The sequence below is a fragment of the Ochlerotatus camptorhynchus genome, unplaced genomic scaffold (assembly GCF_037179485.1).
Source record: "Ochlerotatus camptorhynchus isolate MF236.1 unplaced genomic scaffold, CSIRO-AGI_Acam_v1.1 ptg000743l, whole genome shotgun sequence".
Taxonomy (NCBI): domain Eukaryota; kingdom Metazoa; phylum Arthropoda; class Insecta; order Diptera; family Culicidae; genus Ochlerotatus; species Ochlerotatus camptorhynchus.
Window position 1 is genome coordinate 540,484 of NW_027041212.1, and position 14,843 is coordinate 555,326.

The 14,843-nt window shown below is 38.3% G+C and overlaps 1 protein-coding gene across 3 annotated transcripts in view; it reads right to left on the reverse strand.

Moving 5' to 3' along the window:
* The window catches only part of rn (rotund), a 276,817-nt gene that overhangs the window by 54,950 nt on the left and 207,024 nt on the right, over positions 1 to 14,843 (reverse strand). For 2 of the 3 annotated variants that reach the window (XM_065238270.1, XM_065238267.1), the window contains exons 3-5: positions 4,239 to 4,325; positions 2,401 to 2,452; positions 1,986 to 2,218 (exon numbers count right to left, since the gene is read on the reverse strand). In XM_065238270.1, coding sequence (XP_065094342.1) covers positions 1,986 to 2,218; positions 2,401 to 2,452; positions 4,239 to 4,325 — 372 coding nt within the window. The remainder of the gene's footprint in view (positions 1 to 1,985; positions 2,219 to 2,400; positions 2,453 to 4,238; positions 4,326 to 14,843) is intronic. The other variant, XM_065238268.1, reaches the window with a different exon arrangement.

A 14,843-nucleotide genomic window follows, 5' to 3' on the forward strand; every position in this document is an offset into this window, starting at 1 on the left:
CCATTACGATCCAAAATGGCCGAATTTTTGTATAAATGTAAATGATCGCCCATAACACACAACCATACAAATCGGAGAAGTTCGAATCATTTATTTTTATTTTTAACGTGGGATTTCGTCTTTGCGGACGATACTGGGGTGCATATCAAAAAAATGTGTAACGAAATAGTTTTAGGGTTTTTTTTTTAATTACAGAGCCAAGTTATCATTTGCGTTATGCATTATTAATGTCTTAAATCTAAAATTAAAGGATTTAAACCAATTACTTGCGGTCTTCTCGAGGTTAGTGGATTACAATTGTATGGATGGGGAGAGGGAGAAGGAGTTTTGAAATATGTTTTACGATACAAATATTTCATTATTCCTAAAACATGGACTTATTCCTATTTAGCTTGATATCAGCAGTGGTAATTATACTATTATTACACAACAAACATTAAACAAAAAACACGCAACCAAAATACAAACTAAGCACAAGGTTAATCAAGCTTACAATCTAAGGTTAATATTCTTCAAGAAAACATATCAAGAACAACATGTGAAAAGGGCATACAAGCTTTTTGTAAACAAACCTTCTTATGCCCTTTTCTCGCCACCCATATGACACCTGCGCAAACTATCAACATCAGCGGGTAGGGGAAACTTTCCCCTTCCCGATGATGTTGGTGCTTTGCGTGGGCGACAAAAAGCTTGTAAGCCCTTTTCACATGTGGCTCTTGATATATGAGTTTCATAAACTCCAGATCGCGTCCAGCCAAAACATCCCGAACTGGAACATTAGGTAGTCTTACTCGAGTCCGAAGGGAATCATACAACTCCAATCTGACTCAACGATGCTCAGCACAAGACCAAATAATGTGATCTGCGTCCTGGTTACCTTGTCCACATTAACAGAGATTGCTGTCCCCCAGCCCAACACGGAACAAGTGAGTGTTTAACGAATAGTGATTGGACATCACACGAATGAAGTCCCGACCCACCTCCAAACTTTTGAACCAAGGATACTAGTGTTAGGTTTTAAACGTTTATATCTTGGTCATTTATTGATGAATTTAAATTATTTTTACACCCTTTGATTCTGAATTGATGAAAAATTTGTTTGTAATAGTAACTTATAATTAGTAAACTAATTATACGACTTTTAGGCCACAGTCAACCAATTACGTTTGCTATGACTATCGAGAGAACAGAGAGAGACGACCGTGTTCTTGTGCTTGTGATGTGTAGGAAGGAATGAGCAGTTTAATGACCCCGTAGACCATTTCCCTAACGAGTAACACCTACTAGGGTTGGTTCCGTTTGGGGTCCACTGTACAAAATTTGGGACCATTGGTTGTAGCCCGGCTGTCCGCATTGCGTTTGAAATCTTTATCGAAATTAGTATGGGAAAACCTATTTTTTTGCATTTTAATTCCTAGCTACCACAATTTTGCTTGAACCATGCAACTAATTATGTAAAAGTATGATCCAACAACTTTTGAAAAAGATGTAAAATTAACCTTTAAGCAATATTATGCAACTTCTTAAAGAAAAGATAGGATTGCAGAGCAACCGAAAACGGTTTAGAACAAATCCTTTGTAGAAAATTTTCAGAGTGCCGAATAAGATTATTTAAAGAAACGTGAACCTCAATCCAGAAAAGGAAGATTCAGATTGCCTTTGCTACAGGATAAACGTAACAATCCCTATCAATTAGTACATGACCAGTGCAGTCAGTAATTATTCACCGCCATTTTTTACGGAACCTTCTTCGAAGTGAACAACTCTAAGCCATCCTTTGCACTACGCAGCAGGTCCATTAATTAGCTTAAAACACGTCCAGCTCGTCTTCCGCTTAGCCATTAATTATGCATCCGATCCGCCCAATCAAAATGCATTAAAAAGAACATTTCTTGCTCACCTTATGACTAAATAATTAACCCCGTGATCCCATGGTCAATTTTCCGCCTGTTAAAGACAATTAATTCCACGCTTCGGACACCTACCTGTGGACACATTTTGCACTGGTACTTCCGGCCGGTCCCGTTGGGCAGGGCTGCTCCTATCTTGGTCGCATTGATGGGCTGTGGCACGACGAGCAGACCCGCCGAGTTTGGATGCACGTGATGTCCACCGGGAGAGCTGTTACTCGACGCCCCTCGGGCTCCGTAGATTTGGCTCATCTGAGCCGATTGCATTCCATGATGATCCAGCAGCCGGCCGTCGTCAATCATGTGACCTGTTCATGATTGGTGCCACACGTGTACCGATGGGGTAGAAGAAGCGCAAAATTGGAAAATTAAAATTTGAAATTTCAATTATTGCAAAGGCGTGAAATGGTAGAATTAAAAAAAAAAGTTCGCACAAACATTTGTACGGTTCGTATGAAAGAGAAGGAGAGAAAACGAGCGGGTGGTTTACCTTTCTGCAGGTTGTTGTGATGATGGTGATGATCGACCGCATTCATTTTCGCCTGTTTGGGATGATAGAGAGAAGAAAAAAACAAAATGAAACGTGTTGAGAATGGGTAGAAAATAATCAGATTAATTGCTTCACGCAGAGTCCAACGGGGTGAAGCGGTAGACGAAGCATCAAGAGCGACACACACAAAAAACCTACAAATGTTTTAATTGATGAATGAGAATTGGATGCGAGCAAAAGGAACAAATACGGATGCGAAAAAAAAGCACAAAGAAAAACTGGAGAAGCAATAGTTAAAAGTGTATGCCATCAACGTTCATTGTGCGGTCCAATCCCAGTTGAGCTGGGGAAATGTGGTGGGTGGTTGGAGAGCGATAGTCCCTTGAGAAAAGGGAAAATCGGTGGGGATGCAATTCGTTCGGAAAAACAATAAAAACAAATAAATATAGTTTTTATTTTTCATGTTGCATGTTTCACGCAAACTCACTCCTAATAATGTTAAGATATATTTTATTAAGTTCTAATAAATAATTTAGCAGAAAATCATGATATCATTGGCCTAATTTCTTCTTGCAAAAGTTTTGAAAATTCAAAGTAAAACTCTCAGCAGAGAGTTTTTGAAAACCAACAGCATTTCATCTCCTTCAGCTAATAGAAAATTAATTTTTCGAAGGCATCGGGAAACAAAAGATCGCCTCGAAACAAAAGCACTCAGAAGAGCTAGAAAAGGTAAGAGTACGTACCCGGGTAGAAACAAAATGAAATCAACACAGAATGGATGAGGTGGAAAGCGTTTTCCACTCTTTTGTTGTTCAGACTGAGCTTTCACGGCAAAGGCGGCATCAGCACCTCCCGAAAGGATTCTTTTCTCCTCCTAGCGGGAGAGCTGCAGCAGTGAAACCTTCCTATGGCAGTGGAGCGATGACGATGATGATGTGAGCGTCTAATAAAAATCGCACTCGGTAATGCCCGGCAGCACAATTCCGAAAGATTCGGCAAATGAACGGAAATCGCTGTACCTGCTACTACTTGGCTTGTGGCTTGCATTTTTCTGCACAGAACCAAAGAAAGGAACGAACGCAACATAGCAACAGGAACACAACAAAAAAAAAAATGCAGTTTGGCTACGGAAAAATATACAGCCAAGCAGAAAGTACACACAACATCAATCAAAACACGAGAAACTGTGGGATTGTGGGGAATGTTTCTCGACTTGGGGTAGATCCTGATTGGATCAATCCAGTCGTAGATGGTTGATTGAGCCAACAGGACCACCCTCGAACCATAATCCAAATGAATCTATGACGATTTTTATTAGGATTTCACAAAACGCAAGAGTGCGAGAAGCAGGAAAAGCTTTTCTTCTCCGTCGGAAGTGTGTTTCTTTTGTGTGGGATTTGAACAAGAACTGAAAAACGACAGCAGCAAAAAGCAACGGAAAAACTGAGTAGCAAAATGTGATTTGAACGCACGACCATCGGTGTAGGTCCTACACGGTAACTGAAAAATAGTCAATAATGACTATAAAGTATGCATTTTTTGGAAGACGGGACCTCGGACGGGACTGCCCATTATATGAGTAAAATTTTACCTCTAAATGAGTATTTTTTAACTACAGAAATGAGTAAAATTTATTAATTTGTAATCAACAGTTACTCATAAATGGGTAAATTATTAACTCATTTAATGGGTAGTCCCATTTTCCTTCGAAAGGGCATACTTAATAGTCAATATTGAGTACTTTATAGTCTCTATAGAGTATTTTGCGGGTACCGTGTAGGTATGACAACAACAACAACAACAACACATAAAGACCGGAGTTGGATCAAAAGAGGTACCTCATATCCTTGCTTCATGGACATGTGGTTTCTGGGGGCCGGCCAGCCGCTGTACGAGTCCATGTCCTTGGTGTGCTGGCCACATTGCTGATGAAGCACCGGACACGCATCGGATTCAGCCATCGTCGTGTTCGCAATTGGCGGCCATGCGTGCCGAAACGAAGATCGAGAAGAAGGAGATTTCGGTTTTCGTTTGAAGTGCCCGGTTTGTGTCCAAGTAGAGATGCAATTACCATCGGCAATGGCAACGTCGGATTTCCATCGGTGCGTCAGATCAAAGTTGGAGCAGCGGGAAATGAAAGAGAAAATAGAATATTCAGATGAGATTCGATATTAGTGCAATGTGTGGAGGATTAAGGGTCTCAAGCATCGTGTTGTGATTGTTAATTAAGATTGTTTTTGCGGAACGTAAAGAAAAACATCTGTAAGAAAAGTTACAAAATGACAAATTTGGAAATGTTAGAGTCATTTAAGCAAGTATGCTGTATTGCCGCTGGATTTAAGGTTTTAATTTCCCGGATTTGCGTGGCAGCCCAAAAAATCCCAGTTTAATACAAACAGTAAAATATATTTAAAAATAAAACAAAACAAAAAGAAAGATTTTGTTGATTTCAGTAATAGCTGTCGATAGTTAAATCTTACGACATTTTGTTTTATATGCATACAACCAAACAAAAATTATAAGCGATCGTTAAAGACTGTTTCAGGGGATTCCTAGATGAATTTTTACGGATTTTGAGTGAAGTTCCATGAATTTATGAGTACACAGCAAAAAAAAAAATGTAATATCGATCAACGTAATTCAAGCTGATGTATGAAATAATGATGTAATAGCAAAATGCAGATACAATATTACATCAATGGATGTTATTTTGTTCGCAAAATCGATGTACATCGTACAATGTGATATTACAAAACCGATGGATTGACCTGGTTGCAGCAGTTTCGATGTAATATTCAACAACTTTTTTGCTGTGTAGTTCCCAAAACATAATCTACATAATTTTAAGCACGTTTTGTGTATATTTCCTAAGAAACATCTGAGTAACATTGAGTAACAGAGGAAAAAAAAAAAACATTGAGCAAGTGATAGCTTTGAGGAGCTTATCTTCTAGCTCTCGAACGAGTCGTTAGGTTCTTAATAATGGATGGCCATTAGATATAGTTAGTTAGTTGCAGTAGTGTTAGGTCCCGAACAGAGAAAAAAAAGTTAGTTGCATAAATACCGGTAATACCGGGTGATTTTCCGGGACTGAAATACCGGTACTTACAAGTGAAAATACCCATACTTTCGGCACTGGTCATTAAAAAAATTAATAGTATTAAAGAAAAAGCTTTTTGCTTTTTTAAATGATTGATATACATTGTTTTAATCTATTTAGTAATTAGATTATCTTCCCTTCACATCCGCACACATACCACAGATAGTGATGTGTGAGCAGTCGAGCGAAGCGGCTGTTTGTCTCCCTGGATCGGTGCTCGCATTTTATTTGTTTTATATCTCGTGCGCAATAATTTAATTTGATTGAAAAGTTATTGCAGATGTTAAGATGTGAGAGTTTCGGATGCAATGTGGCTTGGTGTGCTCTCGTATTTCCCTTTGTTACCCCGTCTGAGCTCGACCGTGCTGATCTATTGTTCGGTTTTTGCGATGAGAAACGGCTTTGCTCGCATCATGTGGTGTAAAATAATAGATACTGAAAACGCATTCGACCATGCTTGGTCTTGGACCATGCTTGAGCTTGGTCTTTGGCTGATCGGAGTGAATAATCGGGATTGGTTATGAAAGTACCAGCCAAGCAAAAATGAAAATGAAAATATGAGTGGCATGCGTGGCATGATGCTATGTATATATGCATTTTGTTAATGTTGGATGAGTACAGTATTTTTTTTCCTTGATTTGTTTTCCGTCGATCTTGTTTTCTGTGCTGAACCACCAATGCTACCGATGCCATGGAGGCAGCTCCCACACCTGGACCCTACCTATCGACCCATCAACTCATGAATCGGGGACCAACGGCTTTACTTCCCTTCCGAAGGGAATGAGATGTTATGCCTCAGAACATCCCGGTGGCGCTAACTGGGATTGAACTCCTGTCTGCTGGGGTGAAAGGTAATCACGCTTACCACTACACCACCGGCGCCGCTGTGAGTACAATCCACATGGAATAAAATGGAATGGAAAAAATGGTATAAAAGGGAATTTTTATGGAAATCATTATCATCAAATCAGTAATCATACTGAAATGCTTAAAACTAACTCAATGTTTGATGCTGTTCAATATCGTCATTAAACATTTTGAATTCGAATGTTCGATCTCTTAAAGATAATGAAGACGAGCTATTTAACTTTTTGAGAATTCATAACGAACATATTGCCGTTATAACTGAAACGTTCCTTAAACCTGACCATAAGGTTAAAAGGGATGCAAATTATTTAATTTATCGAAAAGATCGGCTTGATGGAGCCTGTTGCCATCGTTGTTCATAGACGAATCAAACATCACATTCTTTCTTCGTTAGAAACAAAATTTTTGAAACTTTGGGGGTTTTGTCGAATCGATGAGCAGTTTGGATTTTGCCATGGGCAATCAAATACTCATCAACTCTTAAAACTTTCCAATTTGATTCGTTTAAACAAAGCTGAAGGCTGTTCAACTGTAATTGCTCTTCTAGACATAGAAAAGCATTCGGCAGTGTTTGACATGAAGATTTGATTGCCAAATTGAAATTGTTTAATTTACCACTCTTTATTATGAAATTAGTTAAACATTATTTAACTGACACACCTCTAAACATTATTTAACTGACAGAACAAATCTAAAAGACTACCTGTTAAAGTTGGAGTTCTTCAGGGTAGCATTATTGGGCCTATATTGTATAACATTTTCACTTCGGACATTCCTGATTTGTCTCAGGGCTGGCACAAATCTTTGTTCACCGATCACACAGGTTTTGCCGTTAAAGGAAGAAGTCTTCGTGTTATTTGCAGCAGACTGCAGGAAAGTTTAGATATTTTCTCTTCTTATTTACAAAAATGGAAGATTTCCCCCCCACGCTCCTAAAATTGTACGTATAATATTTCCCGTAAGCCTAGAGCTTCCTTTTTGAAACCTAGTAGTGAAGGAAGTTCCAATTTCTTGGTCAAGTCAAGTGAAATATCTTGGATTAGTACTTGACTTGAAGAATACATTTCTAATATTTAAACATTTTTTTAGACCAGCCTTGCTTTACACTGTGTCAATATGGTCTAGTTGTTGCACTACCAGGAAAAAAGCACTTCAACAAAGTTCTGAAGATAATTTTGAAGTTGCCTCCCTGCTACCGAGGTACATATAATTTCGAATGTTGAGACTTTAGAACAAATGTCCAACTAAATAATTAATAATTTCAGGCAAAAATCGATGCAATCCTCAATTGCAACGATTAATTACCTTTATACTTAGATAAGATTTATTAGTTATTGAATTTATGATGTCAATTGTTATACTGACATGCAGGAATAGAAAATCTGAAGAAAAACACATAGGTATCATAACAATTAAGGCTGGTAAGTTACTTGTATAAACTGGAGCACTTAGGTTAAAATAAAATGTTACTTATTTTAAATTTGGAACCAATAAAAAGTTACAAACATTATATTGGAACATTTATATGAAGTATTATGAATATTTAATTGTACAGAAGCTCATTATTGAATTCCTTTCGGATTCCACGATCAATTAATTTAAACACTAAAAACCGGTATTCCAAAATCTTCACGATTAAAAAGAATATTCTGTTCGCTTTATTTGGATACCACTATGTACTACAGATAATTTTCATTTGGAGGTCTTGAGCAAACAATAATATGGCTGATTCAACTTTTATATATAATTGATGTCCCCTTCCCCCCACTTAATAACTTACAAAATATAGAAAAAACAAAAACAAAAGCAGATTCAGAATCGTCACTTACTCTGTGCTTTATCTCAAAACTAATTTTTTTTTTATTATTATTATTTAATTATAAAATAAGTTGTTTAAACATTTGCTTTATCGTCGCATGATATTTAAATTGTATTTGCTCCCCCCCTGACCTATATGAATGATGCCAGACATAAAATGAAAGTAATATTTGCTGTAGCCAAAGGTTGAACGGAAAGTTCATCGGTTTCAGTTTTCTATATGCAATTTTCACACTGCCGTACTCTAAACGGAACTATCAATTCTATACGTTCATCTCCTTATCTATCGTATACAAATTATCACTTTAGCCTGTTATTTGAAATCAGCATCTTCAACTATGTAAATCGTTGACTTCACGCAAAAGTAATACTAAACATATAGTCAAAGTCCTGAATAAAGATAAAAAAAACATCCTGGTATTTGACCCAACTTAGTTTCCTTGGAGCACTTCCACCGTTTATTCATGCCACATTGCATGCATCTGCATATTATGTGCGAAGCACAATTATACGGTATGCCTTGATGCAAAATTTTAAATTTTCGCCTGATGACAATGTGACGTAAATCCATTTAGAGAATTGTCCAGAAAACACATATTGTTGATTATCCTCGTAATGATTACGAAAATTTGCAAAATTCGGATCGGTTCAATATGATCCAAACAAAGATAAAAATATGATCCTTGATGTTTAAAAAAAGCTTTTAATAAGGTTAGTTAACTCTCTAATAAGGAAAATCCCAAAGGCTTGGTAGCCATCATAATGAAGTAATGAAATTAGGGAGTTGAATAGATTTTTCTCCTTTAGCTTACTCAAATCTTTGGTTTTTATTAGTTAGGTAGCTTCCGATTCAACACATTGTAGTTTCATTTTTATACCTATGATCTTGACTTTTATACCTTGGGGATGAGTACTTAAGGGGGTTAGATTTTAATAAGTTCTTTAGTGGGAATGGCACTGATGAAGACTGCACATTGTAGTCGAAATACGTATCTGTCATAAATACCAAAATGAATTAAGTGGAATTAAATGGAAGATAACCTTTTTTTGCTGTTTTATTTAAGCATTCCGCTAACAACCCAATTTCATTACTTCAAGTTTGAAGTGTTTTTGGGTGTCATTTAGGATGCAGAACTCGAATATGGTGAAAAGTGAAAATTTACCTTGGTGGCGTTAACGTCACTTTGTCACTTTGGCATCTCACGGTAGTCAAGCGATTCCAAATCGGGTCGGTACGAAACTGACTTGGCACAAACCAGTTGATGTTTCTATGGAAATTACTATGGGAAAACCAAACTTTTTGTTCATTTACTTCTAGTTTTTTTTTCAATGTTGCTCTGTTAAAAAGTTCTATAACTATTATGATGAGAAAGTTTCTCAGCTACAACTTTGCAGAAGATCGATTAGGGGAAAATATACTTCGGCCTAATCACCCATTCCCGGCCTATCAAGCACAAAATATCAAATGTATCTTTTGTCGTTCTCGTTTTTGCGGTGTAGCACTGGTGTAGTGTAAGCAGAAATAAGCGCGAGTCTTTGATAGCCAACTTCATTTGTTTGTAAACAAAGGTGCATCGTATATCTACACCCTGAAATATTTCGGTGTACGGCAGTGTAGCATCGGTGTAGCTACACCACAAAAACGAAAACGAGATATGAATTCGGCGAGAACGTGTCAAACAAACGTTTGGTACGATGCTTCTATTCAATAACTGCAAAACGAAGTTTGAAGAACGCAAAATAAAATCTCGAAAACAAAAGACGCACTTGAAGTGTACAAAAAGCGCACGCAAATTCACCTTTCTTTCCGTTCGATAGGCCAAAGAGAATCCCAATGGAGTTTAAATGGATAATAGGCCCAAGAAAACCCGTAGGCCAAGTTGAGCCACCAGAGGCAGTTTTGTATTTTCAACAATAAACGAATATTTCGTGACCCTTTATCAGAACTAACGGTACATATGGAAAGGTAAATAAATTTGGAAGCTATGTATCTGTAATAATAACATTCCGTTTGGTGCTAAACTACGCTAGATTAAGAAAGATTAAGTGCAGGTTGTGTTTAATAGGCCGGGAATGGATCAGTTAACCCTATCAGTCAAAATTCAATTTAAATAGTTATTAATTGTTTAAGAGACTGATAATCTAATGGTATGATCAAGCAGCTGTTTTGTGGACAACACAGTATTATCAACAATCAATACGAATGTAACGATTTCAAATTGGCTCACTACTTGACTAGCCTATTGGTCCCATGCAAATCGATTAACGTACCCCATTCTAGTATAAATTCCAGTACTACACTATTTTTGTTTTGATTCGCTATGAAAGTTTGACAGATAAAATGAGGGGTTAGTTGATTTTCCTATGTTTCGAGGGGTGAATCGATTAGCTTGGGACCGAAGATAGTACCAGAGCTGAGCCAAAAAGTTGAGCTCGTTTCTTCGGGACCTTCTGGTCTTAGAGTTACCTCTATGGTATTATGCAGTGTGACATATGGGAAATGTATGTAATGTCGGTCTAAATTCCCCTAATTTGGGCCCATACATAAATTCAGCAATCGACTAAATTTTCAATAGCGACCAAACATATCCACTAGTACCGGCCCAATGAGGCGGTCATCTAGATAAAATTGATAAATAGCCGATTTTCAGCGATGGGTCCAATCTTAGATCCATGGGCCAACATTAGAGCCATTTCCCCTAGTAGCCATGATTGTTGTGCACTATTCTGGGCGTTAGAAACAGCAATGTGTCCTGCTGAACAGATTATTGAGCATAATCATACGGTATCAGTGACTTGAATCAAAAGTTCGATATGGTGAATGATTACATAGATATGGACAAAAAAAAAAATGAATTTCTCATCGTAATTTCCATATAAATTTCAAATGGTTTGTGCCAACTCAGTTCAAATTTTGGAAGGCTAATCAGGACCCAATTTGGAACCGTTTGAGCACTGTGGAGCGCATATTACAAAATTTTCATCATTCTACTATGCCTAGGGTGATCGAGAACGAGATTATACGCCATTTGATCATACTTAGACATCCACTGCCTCTACAATAAGCCAAAATTGGCCTCCTAGCACTATCCTTAACCTTCCCGCCGATTCACTACACTTTCGCACAATGCAGAAAAAAAACTCATAAACATTAATCAAATAATTATTAAATTTTTCTCTGAAAGAAACAGAACTCAGTGAATCACGCTGACGGACGAAACTGAGCTTAGGGGGAAAGACACAACCAGAAAATCATAACTCGTGCTTTCCGCGAAAAAAAAAAATCTGCACTCTTCCCTTTCGCCCACTCCGGTCAAACACTTGGACCGTGGCCACGAGTTGTAGGTAGGAATGCTCTGCTTTTCTATGGTTGGCGAGGTAAATTCGAAACGAAAGGGGGAGAAGCAGAGAGAGAGAGAGAGAGAGAGAGAGAGAGAGTCCGAGCGTTAATTGAAAAATGCTGGAGAGGTTCACGCTTTAGCGAGGAAAAAAGAAGTTATCCTACGAACAGGGCTGGGGTTGAATAGACGGAATGAAAAAAGGAATATTTAAAATACTAAAAAAAAAATTAGCTTAGGGGTAGGAAATTTTTATATCAAAGTTATTTTTTAATTGAATTTTTTTTTTCTTCGTCTTGCCAGTTGGCCCAAGCGTCCTATGTCCAGGTCGGGGTGAAAATGAAGATGGAAAGGAAAGTTCCTAGCGAGAAACGCACACACTACAGGGTTGCCGTGCACAACGGTTCCCTGTTATTGGGTGTTTCCGAAGAGGCTGCTGGATGCAACCCTGTGGGTGGAGGCAAATGAGTGGGTGGTGATTTCGGAGCAGCAAAATAGCGTGGCGTGGCCAGGACTACAACGGCTCACTTTCGACTACGATTTTGGAGTGTTGGCAATGAGCGTTACTGTGTACGGTTTTGAAATCATTGTCAAATCAAGGAGGTGGAGGATGAAGGGGTTTGTAGCGTGAATTAGGAGAATCATGAATGGTGCATGTATTTTAAATTCTATGTGATAATTAGAAACCATTAACAAGGCACGTTTGGAAATGGAAGAAGTTTGTAGAGAATAATGTTTTAATGGTAACCGATACAAGTCCTAGTTACCCTACAAAACAGCAATCAGTGAATGAGAGGACTCGCAAAGAACACGCTCGGGTTGGGTTGAGTGATACAAATTTAAAAAAGAAAGCATACGAAAAGTGGACTTGTGCATGTGTCCGTTTCGAAGTGGATGGGTCCAAGCCATAAATGATGTCCAAAGTGCGAAACAGGCACCAGGGTAAAAGCGACTGTCCACCACCTCTGCAGATGACGACCGATGATGACGATGACGATGATGATGTCTATATGCACAGAGGAAAAGCATCGCGTGAATGGGGCTTCTGGCGCTAGAGTGCGCCAACCGGGAGGGGGCTAGGGTAGACATTTTCGTGTCGGAACTGTATGCCGGCGAAAAAATTGAATCAAAGCAAAGTAACGAGATACGAGAAGGAAAATATTTGCTTGAACGAATTTTAAACTGAACATTTTTAATTAGATTTTTTTTTGCTCGTTGTCATCACCCGCGCTCAAACTATGCTATAAGCAGTGTCTGTACAAATTTTGACGGGTTGATGTTTCTCTTCATTCGGGTGAAATTAATTCTATGTTATCAATCAAGGGAATGTTTGGAGCTGGTTTGCTTTATGCAATATTTTTTTGTTTCTCGCGTCAAAAGTGCTGACAATTATATGTTTATATTAATCAGTTGAACCAAACAGAAAAGCAGCAATTGCTAGTAATTAAATTCTTTAGTATTAATTGAACATAGGGGAAATTACCCTAATGTTGGTCTTGGGATCTAAGATTGGGCCCTTTGCTAAAATTCTGCAATTTATCAATTTAATCTAGATGAACGCGTCATTGGGACGGTACTAATGGATATTTTTCGTCACTATTGAAAATTTAGTCTATTGTTGAATTTATGTATGGGCCCAAATTAGGGACACTTAGGCCGACATTACATCCATTTCCCCTATAATGTTATAACATTATAAAAAAAAAAACATTATCGCTGAAACACCCACGAAACGAAATCTTAAATGCCCTTCTTTTGTTCGAGGTTCAAAATGCTCTATCGGAAGTTATTTCACCACAAATTGTTTGGGCTTCAATGGTCGATAGAGTTGATGTTTGGACGGGATTTACACTGATAAACACGATAAAAATAATAATTGTTCTAGACCCCCTATAAAACAATGCCATACTAGACTCATTTAAAAGAGACTACTCTAAGCTTTCGTTTGGTGGGTGTTTGATGATGTGTGCGATACTGATTTTGTTTAATAAGTGTTTCTTCCAGAGACACCGTGGGCTTGGTGGCTCAATGGTTACCGTTTCTGTTTACTGAGAAGATATTCGGGAGTTCAATGGCAGGCCCCGTTCCCGTTTCTCACATTTTTGTCCTATGCCTTATGATTGATACTTAAACAAAAAACAGAAAACTGCTTTAACCAATTGCATCCACTTACTACAGTGAATCCTGCTCTAAAAATCACCCACCATACTAACACAACAGTTACTATACTTCTCGTGACAGTCGTGGAAATGCAAGATCATTCGGTCTCTAGTAACAACGGTCTTCGAACTAATCATTCTCTCCCCAAATAGACCGTGAGGAAGTGGCTGGCGCCGTTATTGATATATAAATAGATTGAATTATAGTGAGGTTGTACATTAAAGATGGAAAACAAGTACACTAATAGTTTTGATCTGATCAGTCCCCAAGGAGCAACTAAGCAGTTTTACTATCTCGGATTTGTTTAAAATTTTGCAAAATTGTTTGTTAAGGCCAATCAGCTAAAATTAGGCCATTTTGAATAACGCAAAAAAAAAGTCAGGGGTTGTATCCAAGAAACGACCGTAGATTTGACTTAGGATTACGTGCTCAGTATCAATATTCGGCGACAGTGTTAGGAAAACCACTTTTTTCCATCACGGAATACGCCAAAATTACGTATTTTCGTGCACAAAACGCACGGAATTTTTGATTTATGCAATAGATATTGAAAAATCGATAGGAGGAATTTCTTGTTAAAATTTTCCAATCGTGAGATATTCACGATCACGATTCGCGATTTTTTTGCATTTTTCTAGCGTCCTGGAGAAAACCCTACCTTAATTCGAAGTGTTTCTGGTTAATTGACACGCATTTGACCACAAACGTTTGGTTGCTGGGTACATCATCAAAGAGCTTTGGGGGTGATGTGGCTGGTAGCAAGGCGAGCGAACGTTCAATGAAAATCAACTCTTAAACAACAATAATTTATGCTGGTTCTGAAAAGAACCGTTTTTTCGTGATGGTTGAGTAATGCTGAGCTATTAGGGTGCTCATCACAGATGAGGTTGGCGAGCTGTATGTTGTTTGGAACGAGGGTGACGCGATTGGTATAGATGGCCCACCACGACTCACGAAGAACTACTGAATCCGATCAGTAGCGGTGCGGCTTCTTCCTCTTTCGTTGGTGATGTGCTCATGTGGATTGCAGCTCACTGTTGGCGGGCAGCCTTTCGTTGTGTACTGAACGATGTTGAACGCCACGCGCCGAAAGCACTGCTGCTGCTGCTGCTGATGAGGACTGACCGGACACCACTACAGACGGAGATTGAATAAGCACC